Source organism: Podarcis liolepis (assembly GCF_965112155.1).
Source record: "Podarcis liolepis genome assembly, chromosome: 9".
NCBI classification, from domain to species: Eukaryota; Metazoa; Chordata; class Lepidosauria; order Squamata; family Lacertidae; genus Podarcis; species Podarcis liolepis.
In genome coordinates this window covers 59,249,878-59,276,285 of record NC_139564.1, presented here as the reverse complement: position 1 = coordinate 59,276,285, position 26,408 = coordinate 59,249,878, and the positions used below count along the sequence as shown (strand labels likewise).

At 42.5% G+C, this 26,408-nt stretch overlaps 1 protein-coding gene and 2 long non-coding RNA genes across 6 annotated transcripts in view; all 3 read left to right on the top strand.

The window, feature by feature from the left end:
* The window catches only part of LOC310686473, a 209,427-nt gene that overhangs the window by 58,781 nt on the left and 124,238 nt on the right, over positions 1-26,408 (top strand). The window lies entirely within an intron of this gene.
* GABRA2 (gamma-aminobutyric acid type A receptor subunit alpha2) overlaps positions 1-26,408 on the top strand; it is a 73,757-nt gene that overhangs the window by 36,943 nt on the left and 10,406 nt on the right. For 3 of the 4 annotated variants that reach the window (XM_083460049.1, XM_083460051.1, XM_083460050.1), the window contains 4 exons: positions 11,470-11,690; positions 12,811-12,893; positions 23,311-23,454; positions 25,253-25,405. In XM_083460049.1, the coding sequence (XP_083316175.1) occupies positions 11,470-11,690; positions 12,811-12,893; positions 23,311-23,454; positions 25,253-25,405 (601 nt within the window). The remainder of the gene's footprint in view (positions 1-11,469; positions 11,691-12,810; positions 12,894-23,310; positions 23,455-25,252; positions 25,406-26,408) is intronic. The other variant, XM_083460052.1, reaches the window with a different exon arrangement.
* LOC310686443 lies at positions 2,217-10,861 on the top strand. Its single transcript, XR_014515921.1, has 3 exons — positions 2,217-2,302; positions 7,469-7,539; positions 10,524-10,861. It is a non-coding gene; the product is annotated as an uncharacterized lncRNA (long non-coding RNA).

Below are 26,408 nucleotides of genomic sequence, written 5' to 3'. Positions count from 1 at the left end.
CTCAGCTCTCTTGATGCTAGCTAGCTTCAACTTCAGTCCCTGTGCAGGAAAAAAAAAGGCAGACATAGTGATTTCCACTAATTCCCAGAGCCTCCCTTGCATCAAAAAGCAACTCTGGCAATGGAAGCCTCACAAGGCTCTGGTGCTTGAAGTGCCTTTAAAGAGCTTTCCCCCCTCTATCTTTGAGTGCCAGACAAGGCTCCTCAGTGGTGTCTTCACTGTCCAGCCTGAATTTATACAAGCTGGGAGGTGGAGGCAGCAGCGGGGTGCGAGCAGAGTTCTGTATGTCTGGATCCTAAACCCAAGTCCAAGATGGGGAAGTTGCCTGCCTTAGTCCCTAAGGTTATTGAGTCTGAACTGGATACACCTCTTCAACACAACCGTGGCTAATGCAGCGATCATTAAATGTCGGAGCAACAAGTCATGGATCAGTTGCAAGGATAAATTGCTGCTTGTTGATGCACCTGTGACAGGATCAGTCCATCACATACTTCATCCTAAGGACTTGGATGCACAACTTGAGGGCCCTACAGAGCAGGAGCTGGATTTGGGTCTCAAGTGAGTGCATGCGGGAGTCGGTGGTATGGGCAACTTCTTCTGCCCCCATCTTTGCCAGAGCTTCTCTCTTGAGACTGGAGGACCTGATAGATGCGGCTAACCTGAAGCTCAATGCTCTCTTAAGCTTCAAAAGCTGGCAGCATTTATTTCAGATGTGATTCAGTTTTCAGGTTGCTTATTGGTGACAAGTGACTTGGTAAGGAGAGTTCTCTGGTTGTGCCACTGGGAGGTGGTTGTTCTCTTCTGCTCCAGTTCAGCTATGGAAATCTATGGCGGGGGAGTAATGCTCTTAAGAGCTGCTGCACTCCAGGATGTGCTTCTGGAATCAAAGGATGAAAATAAGGCCATGCCCTCAAGCCCATAAGAAGGATGACAAGTGCTCCTTTCAGATCCTACCAGTCCCACCAGATCCTCCACCAATCCTACCACGCCCTTTGATTTATCAGACCCAACAGAAGAGGGAGAGAAGTTTGGTCCTCCTGTTGCTCCTGGAATAAAGCTCTCAGGGGAACCAGAAGCCAGCAACAAGAAACATTCCTTAGATTTTGTTCATTCAACTAGTTCAGAAGATACAAGCATCAATTCTGAAACCAGCCTATAGGAGGCCTTCTCCCCCTTTATTTGTACAGATGTCAGGCCATCATGTCAGACCTTTGGGTCCTGGAGACCATCGAACAGGGTTTTCATCTGGAATTGACATTCCTATCCCCCCTCACAATGGGGATTTCTGTGCATGTAACAATATGACCTCCAGGCCTCACCTTCTTATATAGCTTTTTCTTCCTGTCTGAGTTTTTTGAACTACGCATGGTCCAGTCTAAGTTTCCCCCCACTTTTTATTGGTTACTTATCCAGCAGAGAGTGTTTTTTGTTTCTTTGTTTGTTTTTCGTTGGCTGTTCCTGTTATCTGTTCTGCTTCTCCTTCTCTGGCTTGTCATAATGGAAAACTGAGAATTTCAGAGGAGATAGGGATTTTTGAAGATTCTACAGTGGTGCCTCGCAAGACGAATGCCTCGCAAAACGAAAAACTCGCAAGACGAAAGAGTTTTCAGTTTTTGAGTCGTTCCGCAAGACGAATTTCCCTATGGGCTTGCTTCGCAAGAAGAAAGCCCATAGGGAAATCTCCGGGGAACTCTTTTAAAATGCTGGCGGTCGGGAGCAAAGACTTTCGGCCACCGCCGGCCTTCAGAAGAGGTCCTGGACCTCTTCTGAAGGCCGGCGGGGGGCAAAAGTCTTTGCTCCCCCCCGCCTGCCTTCCCGGGACAGCGGAGACTTCGCTGCCGCCCGCCAGCATTTTAAAATCGCCCCGGGACAGCGGGGGCTTTTAAAATGCTGGCGGTGGGCAGCAAAGCCCTCCTGTCCCCGGAGCTTGCGGGGCGGGAGGTGGGGAGAAGGGCTTTTCTTCCCACCGCCAGCCTTCAGAACAGCCGTCTGAAGGCTGGCGGTGGGAATAAAAGCCCTTGCCCCCCCCAGCCTTCAGAAGAGGTCGGGGGACAAACTGTCCCCGGACCTGGTCTGAAGGCGGTTTCCATAGGAACGCATTGATTGATTTTCAATGCATTCCTATGGGAAACCGTGCTTCGCAAGACGAAAAACTCTCAAGAAGAAAAAACTTGCGGAACAAATTAATTTCGTCTTGCAAGGCACCACTGTATTTGGAGCTACAGATTTGCCTTCAACCACCAGGTGGAGCTCAAGTCCCACTGAGGCCATCTTTTTACCTGTAGGGGTATCCTCTTTATAGGTAAGAACCCAAATGGTCTTACTTAAGATGATCTTAAATCCGTGTCAAATGATATAGGTTGCCCTGCATATTAGTAGACACCTCTTGCTTCATGCCTAGAGTAATGTAATCATAGAATTGTAGCATTGGAAGGGACCCTGCTGATCATCTAGTCCAAGCCCCTGTAATGCAGGAATATGCACCTGTGTCAGCCTGGAGCATTAAAGAGATTCACTTCATTAGGTGCAAACTACATGTTATCCTAAAAGGGACGCGGGTGGTGCTGTGGGTTAAACCACAGAGCCTAGGACTTGCCGATCAGAAGGTCGGTGGTTCGAATCCCTGCGATGGGGTGAGCTCCCGTTGCTTGGTCCCTGCTGCTGCCAACCTAGCAGTTTGAAAGCACGTCAAAGTGCAAGTACAAAAATAGGTACCACTCCAGCGGGAAGGTAAACAGCGTTTCTGTGAGCTGCTCTGGTTCGCCAGAAGCGGCTTAGTCATGCTGGCCACATGACCCGGAAGCTGTATGCCGTCTCCCTCGGCCAATAAAGCGAGATGAGCGCCGCAGCCCCAGAGTCGGTCATGACTGGACCTAATGGTCAGGGGTCCCTTTACCTTTACCTTTACGTGTTATCCTGCAACTGCATGCAGTGAAACTCTGTATTTCTCAGCTGTGTATTCCCACCAGTATTCTAGATCTAGACCCAATTTATTTCACTAGATCTAGAACTTTGCAGAGATAAAAGCTGCTTGGTGGTGTGCTGGAGTTTGGGGGGAAATAGACTAAAGGGCAAAAGCTAAGCAGTCCTTTTCTCTCCATTTGCTTTTCACTTCGCAGTGTACTAGGTACATGCAACTGCATGGTATTCTGCCCCCCAGACTCCTTCGGAGTAAGCTGGATGTCTCTATTTGTTCCCAGTCTAACCTTACTTTCAATCACTGCTTTACAAGTTTAGGCTCAGTGCATTAGTAACAATGCTTTGAGTGAAGGATGCAGAGATGATTTTCGGCTTTATTATGTAGAATAATAGAGACCATCAAAAGGAAGGCAAAGTGCAAGGATAAAGCAGATTGCACCTTTGGAGATTCAGCTGTCTTGTAGCTGTTTTATGAAATGTGTAAGCTTAGTGTTGTGATGAAAAAGCCCTAAAGAATTGCAAAGAAGCCAGTGATGTAAATTTATTCTGACATTAGCCTGAGAGGAAAAGCTGTGTTCACTTTAAAAAATTAAAAAGAAAGTTACTCCCCTAAAACACAAAACAGAAAAACAAATCAGGAACTCTGAACAGTTAATCACCATAATTGACAAAGGAAACCTATAACATTAAGTCCTGATTTAAATAGCTAATTGCATATTCACTTCATTTAGAAAAATGTACAGCACATATCCTTACAATCAGGAAAAAGAAGGATGGATTTAGAAAATGTGTTGGTGTCCCCAGCCCCCATTGTCTTCATTGCCATGTTGTAAGAATTCAGTGCTGCCCAAAGTATTTTAACTGTTAAATCCATCATGCATTGGACTCTTTCTGAAGCCCCGGTTTCACTGCAATAAGAAGGGAGGGTTTTTACTGACCCGACGGTGTATTAGAGGAGTCTTGGCCATGCAAGTCACATTTGCAGTTGCCCAGACTGAAGTTTAGACCCAGTCTGGCAATTCACTGGAGACTTTTGGCAATGCAGATGGTGTTAGAGTGAGGCATGTTACAGATTCTTCCCACATAAACTTCTTGTTCTACCCTTACAGTATTTTTTTTGGGGGGGGGGCTGTGCCTCAGTGGTTCCCAGTCTGCTCATGTAATACAGTGGACGCTCGGGTTGCGAACGTGATCCGTGCAGGAAGCGTGTTTGCAACCCGCAGCGTCCACAACCCGCAGCGCCGCGTCTGCACATGCGCGGGTCATGATTCGGCACTCCTGCGCATGCGCAGAGCACAATTTAGTGCTTCTGTGCATGTGCAAGCACCGAAACCAGGAAGTAACCCGTTCCGGTACTTCTGGGTTCAGTGCGGTGCGCAACCCGAAATCACGCAACCCAAAGCGTTTGTAACCCACGGTATGATTGTACTAGAATAGGCCTTTAGAACTTCCACCTAAAAGAAGATTCCACCTAAACATTAGGAAGAACTTCCTGACAGTAAGAGCTGTTCGACAGTGGAATTTGCTGCCAAGGAGTGTGGTGGAGTCTCCTTCTTTGGAGGTCTTTAAGCAGAGGCTTGACAACCATATGTCAGGAGTGCTCTGATGGTGTTTCCTGCTTGGCAGGGGGTTGGACTCGATGGCCCTTGTGGTCTCTTCCAACTCTATGATTCTATGATTCTATGATTCTATGATTCTAACTTCTATTCTGGTGAAAACCCAGGCATACTTTTGCTACTTGGCACTTATGAGGTCCTGATGACAATTCTGAAGAGTGCACTGGGACATTGGAAAGACCCCTGTGCTGAATATATGAGAGAGATGTATGGAATTTTCAATAGTTCAGCATGTGTTGCACCCCTGGAACTTCTCGCCATTTGGGAACTGGTTGAGGAATACACAGTTACTATTAAGGATGGGAGAGAAATTCAGTTTAGGTCACTTTTCAACACGGACCTACCTAATCCATGCTTCTCGAAGCAATGCGTCAACCGAAATGCAAGGGGCCTTCAAAATTTGCACTTCTTTTAATTTTGTGATTTTGGTTCTGCAAACCCGCCCCCCTCAATGTTTACATTAGGGTCAAGCGTACCAAAAAAAGTACACATATTAGTGCTGATAACAGAAATGCTCATAATATGGAAAATTGCTTGCAAAATGTGTGCATTAGAAGAAATATGCATCAGAATGCTGATGGATTTTTGTGAGAACTTTTCTTTTTTTAATCAAACTGATGCAGAAACATGGCAAACGGCATTTAAGGGTGGGTGGGTGGGTGAGAAACTGAAATTGACAGATTTGTCTATCTCTAATTACTGTTGTTCAAGTTTATAAGTTTATTGTTCTGGCCAAAAGACCATGACAAACATGTAGCAATAGTGTTAATAAAATAATACAGAACAAGCATCCATAATATGAATCAACATCTACGATGTAAGAGAGATAAGATATTAAAGACACCAACAAGCTTAAATTTAGTTTGATTAATTACTGTTGTTAAGGAACTTTCTTCAGAATCCTTATTGATGTTTGGCACAAAGGTTAGAATTCATTAAAATGGAGCAGTAAGGAATTACTCAGCAACAAAATGAATTGAGGGAGCCACTTTTTCTGAGTGTGTCTCACTCAGGTACATATCACAAAACATCTACGCTCAGATACCTGGCAGAAGTGTGTGCTTTGAACATTTGTTTTTGAAAATGCTGTTTGCGCAAAACAGCGTCATTAGCTTCCTAGATGTGTTTCTGATACAGCACAGTAATGCTATTAACAGTTCTGAAACTAAAACAAGGCAAAATTAAATTAGAAATGGTTATCACTAAATTGCCTTATGACTATGAAGATGGTATGCCAAGGAATTGTGTGTATGTTGTTTATATATATATAAAAGTTGAGAAGCAATAATTTGTAAGCAAAATATATATATGAAAATGTCTGTGTTTACCAAAAGTATGATCCAAACACCCCTAACATGAAATGGCGAGGCTACAGGGATTTTGGACTAGTCATTCGCATGTCTCCAGATTTTCATCCACTCATCCAAGAGCACTGATAACTGAACTGAGGAGCAGCTGGATTTCACACTCTGATTTATCAGCCACAAGGGAGGTGGGCATATACTTTTATCACTTACAGAAATTTATACATGCCAATATTTCACATCTACTTGTACCAAGTAGATTTATGAGATGCTGTTTAGTGAATACAAATGCATAACAGAACATCTGCAACAAAAGGTGAAGTTTTCAAGGTGGGAATGTTGCCAAGGCCTACACTGAATCGAATTTGGAATATCACATCCCACACTCACATCCAAACCTTCCATAAAACTGAATATCTCTTATATTGAATTTTGCATACAGGAGTAGAGAAAGCTCAGCCAGATTTCATCTTGAGGCTTTTAGGTTAAGTTGTCAACTTTTGAATTCAGTGGTGTGTGCGCCCAGCCCGATTTCATAGATTTCACCTTATAGAGCACTTCTGACTTTGAACAAGTCTGGCTCTGTGCTATAACTGAAGAGGGTGGCAATTCAACAAGAACTGTCCTGATTGATCCACAAGCCCAAAAGGAGGGCCAGTGTGAGTGGTTTGGTGCTGGGGTTCCAAAAACAGATGTCAAAAACATCAGAGTGATCCGTGCTAGTGCATTACTAGAAGGTGAAAGCTGACAAGACAGCCTCCAGAGCCCTGCTGCACTCCCAAACAGGAAACACATTCGTTATGACTTGTCTGTGGGGGGCTAATATGTTAAACAAGCTAAGTAAGATAGCAATAATAGCCCAATTAACACACCCCTTGCTTAGAGGCACCTTCCTAACCCATCTCTCAGATAAGGCAGTCAGCACGAGAAGCCTCCCCTCTCCAAACTAACTAAACCAAAACTAAGGCTTCAAAGTTTCAAAGTCGGGGTTCTCTTGACTACCAAGGTGGCATTTACAGGCCTTCCAGGACATTTGCACCATTTGGATCTACACAATCTGCCCCATGTGTTCTTCTGTAGTTCCCTTGGGGTCTCAAAGGAGGGGAGTCATGTGGTGCATTTGTTACTCGGCTGCAAGCAAAATCCACAACAATATAAAAACAAAACAAAACAAAACCAATCCTATCACTGTAATTGTGACAGTCATAATTAATAAGCAGTGCCACCATCCTCCAAGCCTTTGGAACCTATATCACAATCCTCCATGTTTTTTGTTCCAAGTTGGCTGTCTTAGTGCTATCTTGATACAAAGCGTGCATCCTTTTACTTAGGAAGCTAGGTTTATCTGGACATGTATGCGGCACCCCTGCTTTATAAAAGCACAACACCCTCCTTGAGCAGCTGCAATCATATATAAACCTAGCCTGTTTTGCAAGACAGCTGCTTTCACGGCAGAGGCTTCCTCATTGAGGGCAGCCAACCCCAGTGCGGTGGTGTTTAAAGCTGCCTGCATTATCTCGGCAAACTCACTGACCTTCATCATGGTGAACATAATTCCAGCAGGTGAAATCAATACTATCAAATAATCACCATGGTTAAAAACTGATCAAAGTCCATCTTCCTTTCCAGGTTCGCCAATTTAATGCCCTGTCACTAGACAGGGCTGGCGTCATCTGATACGGTACCCAAGGCAGACCCAGGTAACATCATCCATGCCACCCTGGGGGCAACCACAGCCAGGCATAGTTCCCACATACCCAATAGGTACCATTTGTTCCCACCCAGTAAATCCTAGGGGTCTGGTCCAGTTAGTCCCAGGCCATAACATGTCTGTAGTGGTCCTGGCTCCAGCAAACAACCCAAGGGTGTTGATCCCATGTTCCATATAGGTTTCCTCTTACCAGGTCTAATGTAGGTTGCATTTTGTTGGTCCCAACAAATCCCTCCAGCTTGACTGATGGCATATAAAGGAGTTAACCATATGACCCCATCCCACATCTGCTTAGTATGACCCTAATCCCTTCAGGATACATTATCCCTTCTCGTCTCATTGCATTGACTGAGAAGGTAAGATCAGAGAGCAACTCTTGTACACACTGGGGTACTTGCTTAGCATAGCATTCAAATAACATTGCACCACACAATAATCATTTTTATCCAATGGCTTGAAATGTGTTGGGGAAACCACCATGTCCTTGCACTGGCATCTGTGTGCAGATCCAGCAATTATAAGAGCCAGTATTTTCTGCTGATCGATGGGTCCAATCGAGGTAGAGATTTCCACTGCCGCTGTGGGAGTTGATGACAGCCAAGCTCCTGATCTACAGGAGCTGCAGAAACATCTTGGCACAAGTGTGGATACAGACAGTAGAGGAACCCTGGGACCCTTCAGATTATGATGGCTGTGACTGCTGCTATCCACTCCAGGTGCAACCTTTGACAAGCAGACAAATATCATTTAGGCACAATTCTAGGCACATTGTCTCCTTCTACCAGTACTACACAAGTAGCTGTCCCAGCTGAGCTGAGCATTTCAGCAGCTTGCAATTGGCCAGAGGGCTTCCACCAGCAGGCTGAGTTGAGCCAAACCCTTTGCTTCCCCTGACACTGCAGCCACTACAGCCTATGAGTTGAAGCAACCTTTCCCCAGCCTGATAGGGCAACTTCTGTGGAGCTTGGAGGATCGGTTTCACTTCTTCTTGGTAGTCAGGGGTCTTTCACACCTGCTAGAACTTGCACTGTTTTCAAGGCCCACCCAGTTCTTGCATAAGTGCCAGTAGGAGTTTAAAGTCCCAGTCATAAGTGGAGTGGACTTGCCATTGCCTGTGTATGCCATGGGGGTGTTCTACCTCCATCCCTGCTATTGCTCCCCAAGCATCTTGATACATGGCTATAATCCAATCAAGCAAACAGTGATTGCCTTGCATCTTCTGAGACCCATGCAGCTGCTGCCTTGGGGCTGGGTCTGCAGCCACATTGCTCACTGCCTCTCCCATCAACAGACTCAAACTGCCCTCTCCTTCATCCCACAAATGTGACAGCCAGGCCCACAGTGTTTCGCGTGGCTACTGATGAAATTACTTAGCCAGCTCCATGAGCTCACCAGATTTATCATCATGAACAGTATTCACCTAGATTGGCAGGGCTGGGGCAGCACCAACCCTACACTATTTCACTTTAGCCTGCATCAAAGGGCGTGCAGCCAGCCTAATTCCCTCATCATCATCACTACTTCCCCTTCCTCATTCAAGGTGCTGTCCTCGGCTTTATCATCCCATCCTGATGGTGACCAAGCAGGTTGACCAAGAAGAGTTGCACCCTAGGGCAATGCAAACAGTGTCCCCTTTTCTGTACACATCAAGAAGCTCCTTTTCCTGCTTCTCTAACTTTCCACCTGAATCCCTTACAACTTCACAGACAGTAGCTTGCATATCTCTTTCCCGAGCCACATCCTCCTCCATGGCCTTCATCCACTCCTGCAAAGCCTTCAAGTCATCTCCCTGCATTTTCAGCACAGGCAAAAACAGCCAGCCCACTGCCGAGGCTGCTTATCTTTCCCCAAGGGCTTCAGTGGTTAAATTCATCCGCTCATAGGCAGCAGTTATAGCTGCTGGATCTACTTAGACAGCTGACCAATCCTGGGAAGTCCCAAACCCACCCAGCACCTCTGCCACAGGCACCCACCCACTCTTCCTAACTCCAGCCAGGAATTCACCATCTGGCTGCTATGTCTCCCCAACGCATCCTTACTTTGGAAACCTGCTAACTGTGCCTATTGTCCTGATTTTTTTTAATGTTTTTGTATGCATTGGAAGCTGCCCAGAGTGCCTGAGACAACCCAGTCAGATGGGTGGGGTATAAATAATGATGTTGTTGTTGTCACTATCATTATCATCATTATCCACAGGCCAAAAGGAGGATGTGTGTAAGTGGCTTGGTGCAGGAGTTCCCAAGAAGGATGGGGAAAAAATGCCTGAGTGATCAAAGCTAGTGCTTTATTAGAAGAAGGTGAAAACTTACAAGACAGGCTTAACCTCTGGATCACGAGTTCAAGCCCCACCTTGGGCAAAATATTCCTCCATTGCAGGGGGTTGGACAAGATGACCCTTGTGGTCCCTTCCAACTCTACAATTCTATGAAAAGCCTGCAGAGCCTTGCTGCCAATGCAAGGATAGATGCTGAAACATCAAGCATTTGTCATGACTTGTCCTCGAGGGGCTAACATGTTAAGCAATACTGATAATTTTAAAAAGGCAAGCTACGTAAATTGGCAACACTAGCCCAATTAACTCACCCCTTGCTAACAGACACCTTCCCAATTTTCATCCACCTCTCTGATAAGAGAGTAGCACAATAAACCTAGTCCCTTGACTACCAAGATGGAGTGTACAGGCTTTCCGGGTTGTTTGCACCATATGGTTCTACACAAGAGCTTGTGTCTTACTGCAGGGCAAGATTAGCACAAGCCTACTGTTTTTGGTATAGAGAGAAGTGAACGCAACGAGAGAAATGAAAGAAAAGGGTCAGGAGGGGCAAGAAATATCCATGCCAACAATGCAATCCTATCCATTACTCTTACTAAAGAGTAAGCCTCGTTGAGCTCAATGGGGCTTACTCCCAGGTAAGTGTGTGGAGGATTGTATTCCAGGTTTACCTATTCTGAAGATATTTCCCTGTTTTCCAGGCTGCTGAAACTGAAGCTTGCATTACCAGAAGAAAAATAGCAGAATGGAAGTGTATCAAATGCTGCATTGTAATGCATGTACTCCTATTAAAAATATTTACTGTGGCACAAATTAACAAGAAGACCTCGCTTTTTTTGCAATTACTCTACTGAATTGCAAGGAACTGGGACTGTCGATATGCAAAGCAACCATCATAGAATCACATTAGCTAGTAAAATTAAGTTGGAACACATTAGGTAGTAAAATGAAGCTGTATGTTTATCATTGTGTGTATTATTAATGAGGGGAATAGCTAAGGCAACAAAATTCTTTAGCATAGTTTTGCAGGATTGAATATTTTTGTGTTTTGGGGAATATCCTATTAAAGGACTTAAAAAAACCCTTTAAAATAAAACAAAACATTTAAAATTGAGAAAAATGTTTTGGAGGAGGTAATAAAATTGAAGGATGGAATAAATTTATTGCTGTCTGAAAATATGGCATCTAATGTATAGGCCAGTTTTTCTGCATCTGTTTTTCATGAATGCAGCGAAGTGACTATAATAAAGATATTAAACATATATTGAGTTCCATTATGATCTTGCAGATCTGTTTAGGATATCTTCTTAATGATACCAGCAACTTCATGAAGTCATGGCATGAAGAGAAACATTTTTTTGTTATTTTCTCCCCTTCATGCTATATTATCCACTACAGACTCACCAAAGTCCAAACTTAAACACAGTTTGGAAGCATTGTACACAGCAAACTTCATGAGCCATGCAGACATGCAGCAAAACTTTGAAAGTATGCACACACACACACGCACACACAATTTCTAAATATGTATTGATTGTTCTGCCTCTCCTTGCTTTTTCTCCAAGTTGGTAATGTGCTACTTTTACTTTATTGATATGGACTGATAGTAACTAACTTTAAAACACTTTTAATATCCCCCCACTTCAGGAATACACAATAGATGTTTTCTTCCGCCAAAGATGGAAAGATGAGAGATTAAAGTTTAAGGGTCCAATGAACATTCTTCGACTGAACAATTTAATGGCCAGCAAAATCTGGACTCCAGATACATTCTTTCATAATGGAAAGAAGTCAGTAGCTCACAACATGACAATGCCAAATAAGCTACTACGAATTCAAGATGACGGGACTCTCTTATATACCATGAGGTGCACATTTTATTTTGTCTTTTGATCACTGTCCTGGTAAGCTGTTCTCACTTTAGCATCAAGCCAGCATGCTCCCTATTATTAACACTCTCATTTCACAGCATCCTGCAGCAAACACTCGGGTAAGCAGACTCCTAACATGGCAAAATACGCCATCCATTTCCCAGAGGTACTGGATGCAGAAAAGAACTACATCCTTCCCAGTGCCCTGATAATCTAAAGACCTCCCTAGTAGCCTATTCACACATACATACTAACCACTGCATGCTATTAAACTAGCAGATGAATAGTTTTGAGATGCCCCAATACAGGTGGATCAGAGATCTGTTACATTTGCAAAAAATACATAAACTTATCAGTTTGCAAATATTGGTTCATTTTGCATGTACATGTGGATTCTAAAAAAGGAGACTGCACTCCTCTACTGATATTTCTGCTGTTGCACTATCCAGGGCTTAGCATTTGAACCTAGGCTCGTGGTTTGTCTCTTTCAGCCCAACCACAAGCTGTAAACCAAGCACAAAGCTTGTTTGCAGCACATGGCTTGTCTAGAATGAGAACACCTATGAGCCTGAGTTCAGATGAATCAATAAGCCAAACCATGGCTTGGCACTGGGTAGCACAGAAGTAAGAGGTCCAAGGAATTAGTGTGTTGCCCATGGGAACACGGGAACCATGCTAAGCCATGGTTTGACTTACTGTTACATGCAAACTGGTTTGCTGCATGTTTCTAGCTTTGATAGATGAGTCTTTGCTTTGATGCATTTATTTTCTGGGGTGCTTTTATTGAAACAGTTTTATTTAAGGTACGTGCCTTTAATAGGACTTCTGTGTTCATGTGGCACATATTTTTGAATTGAATGTTAATGGGTAACCTGTAGTTCCGTAATTTGCCATTTCATTCAGCTGGCCTTATAGTTTTGGGATCCGCTTTGTTGTGATGAGGCAGTATCCTCTGAAGGATGAAATAAAACAAACAAAGGACAAATAGAGGGTTAAGTTTTAATTGATTTTGTGTAATTAAACTCTGCAATCTGTAAATTCATTTTATTTTTATGGAATTGGTTTTCATGACTCTTTAACAGCAGACTTAAGTATACAGCGGTCTTTTCCCTTTTAGGCTTACTGTCCAAGCTGAATGTCCAATGCACTTAGAAGACTTCCCTATGGATGCCCATTCGTGCCCATTGAAATTTGGCAGCTGTAAGTAACATGGCTAAAAGCGCAGCCTCCAGCTAGTAAATATCTTACGTAGTTCAACATCTCATTTCTGCTCTTGGACTTGCTCACAATTTATGTATGCTTCAGCAACATTGTGCTGCATTATATGTTCTGGGGTTTTTTATATTTAAAATAATTCATTTCCAGTGCTTTTGTCTTTGAACATGTTAGCAAATTCACTGGGTTCTTGTTTTTCCAGAAGATATTATGGCCTAATTGCAGCATTCATCATAAGTAATGTCATTTATTGACCAATAGGTTTTAATCGTTATAGTAGCAGAGTGACACAGTTGTTAATACAGCACCTGGATAAGAATAACTACATACCTGATGCAGTGTGCAAAATGAAATAAAATATCTGGAAAACATGAAATTACGCCAATGCAGTCCCTACACAAGCTGAAGTTTATCTTAATGTTTTGTTCTTTTGTACTTGTATGAAGGCTGTAGCAGGTAAAATCTTCTACAATGCTCTTTCAATGCAACAAATGTGCTTTTTAAGTTGTACAAAAAAAGTGCAACTGAAAATGCATTTGCACTAAATAGTGAGCTAGTTCACACATCACTTTGACTTAAAGTTTAGTTTAGTTTAGTTTAACTATGATTTAAAGGTGAATATGTAGAGAGATTGTGCATGGGATTTAAATTGTGGCCCTTTGCTTATACCCAGCTCCTGCTTCTGTTGGGCTGTTTGGAGCTTTGCTATAGTTTGGCTCAGTGTTAAGTTCAACCCAAGCAAAGAACAATCCTTGGTTACAGCTCATGTTTTTTTGTAGAAAGAAACGAGCCAAACCATTCCACCCCATGCACCAGCACACTGCGCTTTAGCTTAACTATGGTTTAAAGTGATGTGTGAAGCAGGCTAATATGAGGATAGGCTAACTGGTATGAGTCCATGCTTAATTCTGTTTGTGTGGTGGAAAGGTGACAATATATCTCACTAATATTTTGTTCTTCCTTTGAGAAGTATAGACTTGGCTCAGACACTACACAAAAAACCATGGCTTGTAAAATCACATGGGTTGTTGTGACATCTGAGCAGACATTTTGTGAATCGTCTTTGCTTTGAAGCTAGTTTGAAGATCACACTTTGTGTAATTCTTTGTGATAAAATGCCCTTCACCAAACAAGTAATAATATACATTTTTATTGTGGTTGTGAATTACGTTTTATACATTGTGCTTTGAACTTAGGCATCAGCCTCTCAATTAGATTTAAGCAACTGCATCTCACCCAGGAGAAAGGATGTCTCTTCTGATGTGAATGCTCTTGCAAGTTTTCAAGGTAAAATAGGTTGAGTCACCTAAGAATTACATAATGAAAGAATCCTTAGTTGACACTGTTAGTCCACACGTGGACACAGACAAACAGGAGAGCCTCAACGGGTCTTAGGGAAGGGAGGCATTGGTGACTGAATAGGATCATTGTTTTGTCCAGGGTTTCCCAAACTTGGGTCTTCAGCTGTTTTTAGACTACAACTCCCATCATCCCTAGCTAGCAGGACCAGTGGCCAGGGATGATGGCAATTGTAGTCCAAAAACAGCTGGAGACCCAAGTTTGGGAAACCCTGGTCTAGTCAGTTAAGGAAGGACTCTGGATGCCTCAGATTTTAATTCCTGGACACGACCTAAAGAAAAAACAATATGTGCTCTGGTTAAGATCTACGGAGCAAATAAAAGTAGATAACACTGATGTGTTTGAATCTTTAATTTGAATTTTTGCTGAGAGTGTGTAAAGCAGAAATCTTTTTCCAAAGCATCTCTTTTGGTGAAAAGCTTCCTTTTTAAAAGAGGAAAATGCTAATGTATAATGCTGAGAGTGTCCAATAGTTTGATGAGGAGTGCAATTTGATGGGGAAAGGCTCTAAAAGGCTCCTGTTTTTCTTACAGGAAGTCAGGGCTAAGCAGTCTTTCCTTTTGTTATTTTCAATTGGGGGGGGGTGGAATTAAAGGCCTTATTACCACACAAAGAGCACCAGGTTTTTGTGATCCATGGATGCTGTTTCTGAATGCTTCCCTTAATAAAGACCGTAAAACCTTCTGGCAAGTGGTCTCAGGAGTTTTGCATTCTTGATCACAAGCTCTATACCGTTTTATCTCAGCGCATGTCTGAGGACCACTTTAGAGCCAACTTTACAGACACAGATGATATTATTACCGTATTTTTTGCTCTATAAGACGCACCAGACCACAAGACGCACCTAGTTTTTGGAGGAGGAAAACAAGAAAAAATATATTCTGAATCTCAGAAGCCAGAACAGCAAGAGGGATCGCTGCGCAGTGAAAGCAGCAATCCCTCTTGCGGTTCTGGCTTCTGGGATAGCTGCGCAGCCTGCATTTGCTCCATAAGACACACACACATTTCCCCTTACTTTTTAGGTGGGAAAAGGTGAGTCTTATAGAGCAAAAAATACGGTACATCTTATTTAGGCTCTCTACTTGATGCTGTGCTATGAGTCACACCAAAATGGAACCCAGTTTCTGTAAAAGCCAGCCTCATTCCCTCATCATCATCACTACTTCCCCTTCCTCATTCTAGGTGCTGTCCTCAGCTTTATCATCCCATCCTGATGATGACCAAGCAGGATGACCAAGAATAGTTGCACCCTAGGGCGATGCAAACAGTGTCCCCTTTTCTGTACACATCAAGAAGCCAGTGCGAGCAGCTCCTTTTCCTGCTTCTCTAACTTTCCGCCTGAATCCCTTACAACTTCACAGACGGTAGCTTGCATATCTCTTTCCCGAGCCACATCCTCCTCCATGGCCTTCATCCACTCCTGCAAAGCCTTCAAGTCATCTCCCTACATTTTCAGCACAGGCAGAAACAGCCAGCCCACTGCCGAGGCTGCTTATCTTTCCCCAAGGGCTTCAGTGGTTAAATCCATCCGCTCATAGGCAGCGGTTATAGCTGCTGGATCTACTTAGACAGCTGACCAATCCTGGGAACCCAGTTTCTGTAAAATAAGTCTTACCTGTGATTCCTCAGATCAAGAGTGGGAAGGATCCAAGGATTGATTAATAAACCTCTGAAACTTATATAAGTAAGGCAACCTTGGTGGTCCCCATTGTTGGATGCCCTTTTTACTACAGTGAATTGTTCTGGCATGATCCTTTCTAGATGGAAAAAGCAATAGTGGTACCTTTTTTAAAAAAAAGGGTCAAGCTTATGATCTGGGAAACTGTAGGCTTATTAGCCTGCCATCAGTCAAGGGGGAGTTGTATGCCAGGTTCTTAAGCAATGGAATGATTTCTTTCTTAGAATCTGAGAATATACTTACTGATTCTCAAGCAGCATTTAGAGAAGATTGTTCAACCCTTGATCACTGTCTGATCCTTTGTCACCTTCTTGAAAAATATACAAGAACCTTGTGAGGGAAACTATTTGCTGCCTTCATGGATTTAAAGGTAGCTTTTGGTTATATCTCCAGGGTCAAGTTATGGCAGAAAGTGGAAGAAATTCTTGTTGATAAAAGACTTCTCGCTTCTTCCTCTTTTGCCTTTGTATTGCAATAGTCTTTCACAAATCAGATGTGGTAATAAGGGACAGTTTACTAAAGATAAACCCACAACCAAGGGAGTTAAGTAAGGATGTATACTTGCTGCTACTTTGTTTAATTTGTTCCTAAATGATCCCAGAACTGTCTTAAATGACCCAGATGGACTCCTACCAAAACTAGGTAATAGGAATGAATGAAACTTTATTTGTGTCAGCCGTTGGCCATAGCAACAAAAAACATTGTGATATACACAGAACAAAATAAAAAAGTCAGTTATATAAAACACAGTTTAGGGTCCTGAATCAGCAGGTAATAGGAAAATTTGTATCTTACTTTATGCAGTTTTCCCCTTCTGCTCTATACTTGGGCTAAAATGCCTGTTATCTCAGTTTTTAATCTACTGTAAGCACAATTGTTTAAAGTTCAATTATGGAAAAGCAAAGGTTTTAGCTTTTGAAAACAGCATTTCCCAGCATAGGTGGGTTTTAGATGATCAAATTATGGAGCAAGTTATATTGGGGGTAAAATTCAATCATGCTACATTGTGGTCTACTCACAGATACCTGGAACATGCTTTATAGAATAGGAGTGTAATTGTTATTGCATTTCACACGTAATTATTGAAGCTGAGCTTGAGCAATAAGATGAGATGGTGTTTATTTATTCATCTTAAAGTATCAGATACCATTTTTAGAACAATTGTCTCACAAAGTGGTTTACAATCATTAAATACATCAGCCGTGATTAAAATACAACAATAAAATTTCTGAATTTGATTAGAATAAGGCAGATGAACAAAAAGTTTTTTGTCAAATGCTTCACACCTCAGTCTGGGGGTGGAGCTGGGAGAGGCACACATATATCCAAAGTATAGGGTATGTGCTTCTGAGACCTGTAGCTGAGCATCCCAGCCCTTGGAGACCTTTCATTCTCAGTTCAGGTATGAGGTAGTTTTCAATTGACTATCCTAAAAAGTGTGCAAGAGGGGATGTTCCATAACCTCTGTGCCATGATGGGAAAAAGTGAAAGTCTTCAAAACAACAAAAAAGGAGCTCACCATGCACACAGAGACTGGGGGAAAAATGAGTAAGAAGCTCTATAAGAAGCTAGTGCCATTCCTGTTGGATGGGAGAAAAATGATCCCTGTGCAGCAGGAGACAACGATTGAAGAAACATCCAAGGACCAGCAATATGAGTCTTCAGCCCATTACCCTTGATTGAGATGTCTCCCAGCACAGATCCAACAGAGGCAACCATTCGTTTACAACAACTAACACATCCTGCAATAAAGCCACAGCAGCACACATTGCAGAAGGTTGTTGTGCACCAGGAACTATTCTGGAGGAGCCTATAGGACACAGTAGGTCAGTGCAAGGGGAGCTCCTAGTGAGCAGCTTGCTCTAACAATAGCTATAGGTGAACTTTTTGATCCTCTGCCTGCATCTACCTCTCCTTTGCCCCGTTCCCTTTTGAAGAACTAGAGTCTTTTAAAAGGCCAACGCACATCTGAAGGGAGGTATGTTCCCTGAGCTCCACAGTCTCCCACCTAATCCATTTCCTGTGCCTGGTGCACTCAACACACCCTTGAGAATCCTGTCTCTGATTCTATAGGCCCTGGAACTACGGGATCTCTTCAGCAGGCTTCTACTTGCCCGCCTTGGATTTCATGATCCCTGATCTTCAGCATGAGACTCATAGTCAGGAACCTAGACCAGCTCCTTGGCCAGTGACACTGTAGGCTCCAACTCAGTGCCTTAGTCACTGAATGACTTGGGGATCATGACAGGCACCAAGTACACTGATTTCCTGAAGGAAGTAAAAGGGCATGGGGCAACAGTGGCAGCTATATGTTGGTCTAACATGTTGTTCAGGCTCCTGCTCACCAGTAACTCTCACTGGTGAAACTGTGGGGAAAGCCTGCACCACTCAAGGCAGGATCACTTGAGGTCCTGTTGATCCTGGAGTGCAACAGTGGAAAGCACCTTGTGCCATGATGCCTGAGAGATGCAACCCATGATTTGGGATGACAAGATGGATCCAACGTTGCTGCTGCCTAATGTCGGTGAACCAGATGTGTGGGCCATCTCTCTCTCAACCTCCAGTTCTCATTTGAAGATTTATTCTTAACTTTCCAGAGTTAATTCTACATGGTTTCTGATGAGAGCAGTCCAAGCACACACCACAGTTCAGTCCTGGTCAGCCTCTCCTGCTTTCAAGTTTCACAGAGTTACAAGGTGAGTGGTTTTTGGTTTTTTTTACACCTCTCTTAAATGTCCTCCTCCTCCTTGCTTTACTGCCAGTGCTATGTGTAAAATTTAAGAACCTGGTTCAAACTGCAGCAACTTCATGATGCCTAGGTGTGCCATGAATGTAGTGTTTCTCAAAAGATGCTCACAACTGCTACATATACGTTGCAGCATATACATCTCTCACAAAATATAGGGGTTCCGTTATACTCATGGAAATACCCCTGCATTCCCTCAAGCAAGCAGCCCTGAAGTGCATGCCTGAGTCATCATTAACAATAGGGAACCTGCTGTACTTACCATATTTGCAACCGAAACCAAAGATACCTTGAACACTGTTTATCCACTGAAAATAAAGAGGGTGTAGCCTACTGACCAGTCCTTTATTTCATGCACAGGTGTAGACGAAGTAAACCCAAACGTGGAAGAAACAGAATGGAATGTCCCAGATAGACACCCTGATCTGTGGAAGCGGAGTTCGTTGGAGAAGAAAACACCCCAAGATGCAGAAGCCAAACTAGCCCCACCTTCTCCTGGTGCTAGATAGAGTGGCCAACTAAATGCTCATATTAAGCAGTCAACCTGAGAAACAGGAGGCAAGTAGATAATGATGTCTGTGAAGGACCTGGTCATCAAATGGCAAAGGGCAGGAGAAAGCTTCAGCTTCTTACATGAGCAAATACAAATAAGACACAGAGATATGGTCTGTTTATTTAATCAAATTAAAAACAACAACACCATGACTAACATCTTAATACGTAACAGGTACCATTTTCATTATCACATTTGTGCCACTCATTTGGAAGGTAGGGACAACAAAGCTGATTTTATCAGCATGTCCTGGATAATGTCATTTTATTTTCCCTGAAAGTCCCAAATGTTGATTGGGCCAGCATGCTATTATTTACTTTAATATTTAATAAATTATAATGCTGCTTTAAATTGATCTTAACTGTGATCCTTTGTCTTTAAAAGTATAGTTAAGACAATAAAGAGCTCATGGATTTGGAGATAAGATGACCAAGTATTTTCATTTCTGAAAATGGAAGGGTCAGGTATTTCAAAATTACTCTTGTGCTATATATATTCTTTTTTATGTTATTGTTTATGTAAATTTAAATGAACAATAAATAAATAAAGGGCTGTTTCACTGAACACCTCCGGTGGTTTGTTTGTTTGTTTGTTTGTCTTTTGCCACATTTGTGGGTCATGAAACATCCACTGTCTATTGCCAATCAACTGAAAACATAGTTTGGTAAACGTTGTTCAACTGAAACAAAAATGTTTCGATTTACAAGAGAAGAGTCGCTTGCAGAAACAACAATTCGTGGATGAAACTGAATAGAAAGTGCAGAACAACTTTAATCCAATTGGCTTCAGATAAATGCCTAGTCTATAAACAATAAGTGGGGGCAGTAAGAGAACCACAGCAGAGGACAACCCAACAACAGAGACAGGAGAAGCATTGGGGGTGTTTTTTTGCTTCGTGTTTTCCTTCTTTCTCTCCCTCCACAATGGGGTGGAAAACCTCCCTCTACTCCTCTCCCATGTGCAGCCATCGCTGCTTGACAAGTAAGTACAGTGGTGCCTCGCAAGACGAAATTAATCCATTCCGCGAGTCTCTTCGTCTTGTGGTTTTTTTGTCTTGCGAAGCACGGCTATTAGCGGCTTAGCGGCTATTAACGGCTTAGCGGCTTTAAGAAAAAGGAAACAAACTCGCAAGAATTCACAAGATGTTTTGTCTTGCGAAGCAAGCCCATAGGGAAATTCGTCTTGCAGAACGACTCAAAAAACGGAAAACTCTTTCGTCTTGCGCGTTTTTTGTCTTGCAAGGCATTCGTCTTGCGAGGTACCACTGTAAAGGGTATAGAATGGGGACGCTGGGAATTCACATTTTGATTGCAGCTGGAAATGAATTTAGGGGCTTTGAAAGCTCAGCTCTCCTTTGAGGTTGGCTTCTCTGAGCCTCCAACTTCTAATTCGAGACTGGGTCTTGATTCAGGCTTTAGGTCCAGTTTTGGTTGCCCTGTATTATGACATCTGTCAGGAAAGAAGGGAAATGTGTCCCTGTTAATTTTCCTTTACTTCTCAGCAACATTTGATATAATCGGCCGTAGAGCAACTGTCCAAGTTGGGGGTGGGTGTCATTGCTTTGCAGTGATGCCAGTCCTCCTTGGATGGTCCTTTTCAGGGGGTAATGCTTGGGCAGTGTTCTTCGGCTCTGTGTAGCTTTCAGCGTGGGGGTTCCTCAGGGTTCAAATTTATCCCCTATGCATTATGTGTAGTGCTGCCTTTGAAGATGGTTTGGAAACTTCAACAGGTGCAGAATTTGGCGATCAGTTAGCTTATCAGGGCAATTAATTTAAGCATATTATGCCAATCTCATGGTGTAGAAGGCTGGATGTCCTAGAGTATGATCATTGCCAAAACCAAATTATTGATGACTTTCTGAAATTTACACAGAGGAAATACATGTTTTAGGACAAATTTCCAGTTCTTTGGGAGCAGTTTTCTAATATCTGGCCTGGAAATGGCTCTAATATTGCAGGTGCAAAGAAGAGGTTTGTTATACCTGTAGAGAAGAGAATTGCACAAGCTATGGCTATAAGAACTTCTGCAACCTGCTTGCAGCATTTTTCTGTACTGCTTATGTGGTATTCTGTGAAGTGGTTTGAGTCTTCAGTAGCTATTTCTTGATGATGTGATCATATTAGGGGTTAAGGAGAAGGTTATGGTTGAATTCCTTCATTTGGACTTCTCATGAGTGGAACATAAGGACACAAAGAAATCGAGGCACAAAAAAATTGTGACGAATTTTGCATCCACAAGAATTATGATAGTATAGTTATCCAAGTACTCTGATGCTAAAGGTTTATAGTTTGCAGTTGTCTATGTTGGTATCTCTGGGCAACATTGAGGTGTGCTGATTTTCACCTTGATATTCATACTGAAGCTGGAATTTCTTCTCTGGATGATCACAACTAGTTTAATGATGTGTCCATGAAGCCCTTTATTATTAGTGCTCAGACATATGCCATTGTGCTGCAGTTAGTGAAAGTCTATAGCTGGCATCTCACAATGTCAAAGGATTCTGGATCAGCTATTGAAATAGCAATGTATAGTTGTTGTTAATCCACTTTGCTTTTATAACGAAATACGTAGCATATAAGTATTTTTTAAAATTAATACATAATAGCAGTCTTATTCATTTCTTGGTATATACAGGATTGTTTGTGTTATGGAAATGCATTATGCTTTCATACACTGCAAGTTTTAGTTTCTGGTAGAGTCTATGCTGTCAAAAGTTCCTGTAATTCAAATCTGGTAACTTACTTTCACAAATGCAAACCCATGTGATTTAATGCAGATACAATAACATGAATTCCCTTAAATCTAAATTAACAATTGCCTATAGGAAAAACCAACAATTTTATACAACTGAATCCATGTTTTCCATTGTAGGATAACATAAATGAAGTATCCCATTCTTTAAATATCTTTGCTCCATGGCATCTCCTGAAGGCCCATCAGATATCAGACTTCTAGGGGGTGAAATCATGAATAGATGTGGGGAAAATTTGCCCCTCCCAGATGTTGTTGATCTTACAACCCCCATCATACATGGCCATCTGCCATGCTTACTGGGACTGACTAGAGTCAGCAACATCTGGAGGGCCAGAGGTTCCTGACACCTGCCCTAAGATGTTCATGGGAGATGTTTACGCTGAACAGTCTTTTTAAATCAATTTTGTTACATCCAGTGCTTAATCTATTTTGACAGCAGATATCCAGTATTTTCACAATCACAAAGCAAGGAATTTTGGATGCAGTTATGTCCTCCATATGCTCCTTTCTTCCCATGTTGTTCTCTCACCTGCTTCTGAGCAGGTATCAGCTGGACATATGTACATAGGGCCTGCCATCACTTGGGTGACAGTTAAGGGGAGGGAGCCAACCTTTGCCCTCTCTCTTTCCCCAGTTTGGCTTCTCATCTCTGCTGAGACAAGCAGTGCAGGCCCCTGGGGAACACTGCAGGCCCAATGGATGGAGTGGGAGGTTGTGGTTGCTGCACTGGTGCCAGCACTGATCTGTAACCATCTCTGCATCCTGTCCTCTGCACATGGAGAACTGCTTTGCATCCTTTATGTGTACTCTTACATCAGGGATTGGGGAGTTTTGTTTTGTTGAGGGTCACATTCCCTTAGTGGCAATCTGTCAGAGCCACATACCAGTAATAGGTGGGTCCAGAGCTCAAAGTGGCTGGGGCCAGCCCCTTCTCCCTTTTACGGCCACCCCTTTCCCCCCTCCCTCTCTGTCTCCCTCCCTGTCTCCTAGCTAAGTTGATGGCAGAGGGCCAGGGCTTTCAATGGATTTGCTTGTTGACAGCTTCTCCTCTTCTTCCCCCATCACTCAATCCATTTCAGGTTTTGCCCTTCCCTTCCCATCCTATCTCTCCTACCTTCATGAAACTGGGCCAAGGCCTGCATAGGTTCTTCCCCCCTGTCTTATATAGACAAAGCACTTCCAAGTTCCTACTGCTTAAGAGATCAAGAGAGTCAGTGAATATCAGAGGCTGTGCTGAATTCTCTGAGCAGCTATTCCCAAATAATTGCTCTCTTTTGAGCTGATAACGTCTCTTCTTATTTCCCCCCTGTAGATGCATATACATCTTCAGAAGTGACCTACAAGTGGACCTTCAATGCATCTAATTCAGTAGAAGTGGCTCCGGACGGTTCGAGGTTGAATCAGTATGATCTCATAGGGCAAACAATTGGAGAAGAAACAGCTAAATCAAGTACAGGTTAGTAAGACAAAGAAGAAACCGCTTGAGTCCTTTTTCCTTCAGCCACTGGTGCACTTTTGGCCATACATGCAGACTACACTCTGTGGCCTTGCCAGGTTGACTTGTGGACATAGGAAATTATAGATGCTAGAACTTAATTTAAGGTACAGTATTTATATGCCACTGAATTACCAAAGTCTCTAAGTGATGTTACAATAATATACTATATCATAGAGGGCTTCCATATGGGAGCTCTAGGTTGCAAAATGGCTCATTTAGATATAATTCTCTCTGTGTTAATTGGAATGCGAACGTCCACATACTCCATTTTTCAGTTTTTCTTTATCAGTGACCTATCATCATTGTTTGAATTTTTCTGTGCTGTGCTTTGTGGCTCCTTGCCCTAATCATTACTCCCTACCCTCCATTACCTTTTCCTATTTGTGGCGTGTACACAGATATTTGTGTGCCTGTGCACATAAAATAAATAAATTGCCAGACATTCACAAGAGCAAACATTGCCAATCTTTACTTATCATGTTTCATGGTTACTTACCATGTTTCAAGGGTGTGGGGTTTTTTTGGGGGGGGTGTTATCTATTTCTACAGTGGTACCTCGGGTTACATAGGCTTCAGGTTACAGACTCCACTAACCCAGAAATAGTGCTTCAGGTTAAGAACTTTGCTTCAGGTTGAGAACAGAAATCGTGCTCTGGCAGTGTGGTGGCAGCAGGAGGCTCCATTAGCTAAAGTGGTGCTTCAGGTTAAGAACAGTTTCAGGTTAAGTATGGACCTCCGGAACGAATTAAGTACTTAACCCGAGGTACCACAGTATTGGGTTTTTTTTAAAAAAAAAAATAATAGGTCCTTGGAACTGGATTGCTCAAATTCAGATGTACCATCTGCATGTGGGAAGTGGTACAAAAATGTGTACTTGCACCACTTGGACTACCAGAATCAGAATGGCTGGAATGTGTTCTAAAAAATTAACACACACATGACAAACCATACGCCCAAAACAGTGTGCTAAGGAGCAATAACATGGGTTATTTTTATTTAACAGAGTTTCCATTGTAAGCAGAAATCTGGATTAAATATAATTTTAAAAAATATGGGCTGCCATTTTGATAATGACAATGTCAGGTGGACACTGCAAAAAAACTGTCGTGCATGAGCTGCACAATAAACCCCCATCTGGGAAGTATCTGGAGTCATAGTTCCGGATGATTCAACAATAGTAGAGTATCGCATTCACTTTTGTAGAGACTGCAGAGTAAAGGAAAATGTTGAGATCCAAAGAATTGTGCATTTAGTTCTGTACTCTTCCCCATCACGCAAATCACGTTTTAGACCAAAGTGAGCTTTAGGTGCAGCTTTTAATGCTTTGAGGGTGTGCTGCTCAAAATTAAACTATCAATCAATCCAGCCAGATGGGCAGGCTATAAATAACTACTATTATGGTCAATGACCAATATTCAATATGAAGCTTTGTCCAAATATATAAAATAGTATCAAAACAAAGTAACTAAACATAACAATAACATTACTAGTAACTGTATCATACTATAAAATGCCAGGCATAGAAAGCAAAAGTATAAGTTTGCTGAAATTAGTTCTTAGGTGTGCTTTTGTGGGGCTCAAACTTTGTTTGGATTTACCGACATACAGCTTTTTGGAGAGGGGCGTGTGTGGATATCTGCAGTATGTTTGCCTTGTTAAAGCAGATGTCTTCAGCTTGTCATGAAAAATGGTTTATTGTGGAGGCAATTCATAATTATTTCTACCGCTCCTCCTAATTTGATCCATTCATTTCTAGGTGAATACAAAGTAATGACAGCTCATTTTCATTTGAAGAGGAAGATCGGTTATTTTGTGATTCAGACCTACCTCCCCTGCATCATGACAGTCATCCTGTCCCAGGTGTCATTCTGGCTGAACAGAGAATCTGTCCCGGCAAGGACGGTCTTTGGTGCGTATTGTGATGGACACCTGGATGTTGTGTTAGTTAGCATTGAAGGCAGCTCAGCATTTCAGGTGCCAGCTACAGCACATTTAGTTCATCTATCTTTTCATTCTTTTCTTTTAAGAATGCATTCTCTTTTGTGATTGAAGTTCATTATGCAGTGTGACAAACTGTGGCTATTTGTCACTAATACTACTTTCAGGTACAGGCCACAGAGCTCCAGGGAGTTGGAAGGGGAATTAACATATGAAAGCGAAGCATGTAAAGTCAATATTCTGCTGGCATTGGAGGAAAAAATGTGCCTGGTTTTAGGAAAGTTCTGATGGTAAATGTTTTCAAGTCCAGCTTTCTCTCTTGAATTCTGGTCTGCCGTTTTTATACCATGCAAGTAGAGATCACAGCCCATATCAGGAGTGCTCCTGTGCCCAAAAGAAGCTCAGCGCTTTAATGCAACATGGAACTTGTCATACAACTTTGAGATTGGGATGACTCCATGTCAGAGTCTGGGTACCAGCAAGGGGCATTTCTCAATCATGTTTCTGTTGTAAAAGAGGAGAAAGCTCTGGTAGATGTTTGGGTTGCTATTATTATGTGTACAAAGTGATGACCTACCATCCCGTGTGCCCCTGCCTCCAGCCAAAATCCCATTAGAACGATACTACATCATGACTTGCTTTTCCTCCAGGGGCATTAGTAGGGTGCAATGACAGCTGCCAACCAGCTGCCACCGAAAGGAGTTTCATCACTACTAATGAAGAGGAAAAGTTGAGGAAGCTGCTGCCAATGGCAGTCTCTTCTAAACTGAACCCATATCACTTTTTCCCACTCAGCCCAGTTTTAAGAACTCGTTTTTTGCGCCTTTCATTCCAGTCATATCCCTTCGTTACATTTTTTTTTCTTTCAACATACACCACTCCCATTTTGGCAAACATCACACACATACATACACACACACACACACAGAGAGAGAGAGAGAGAGAGAGAGAGAGAGAGAGAGAGAGAGAGAGAT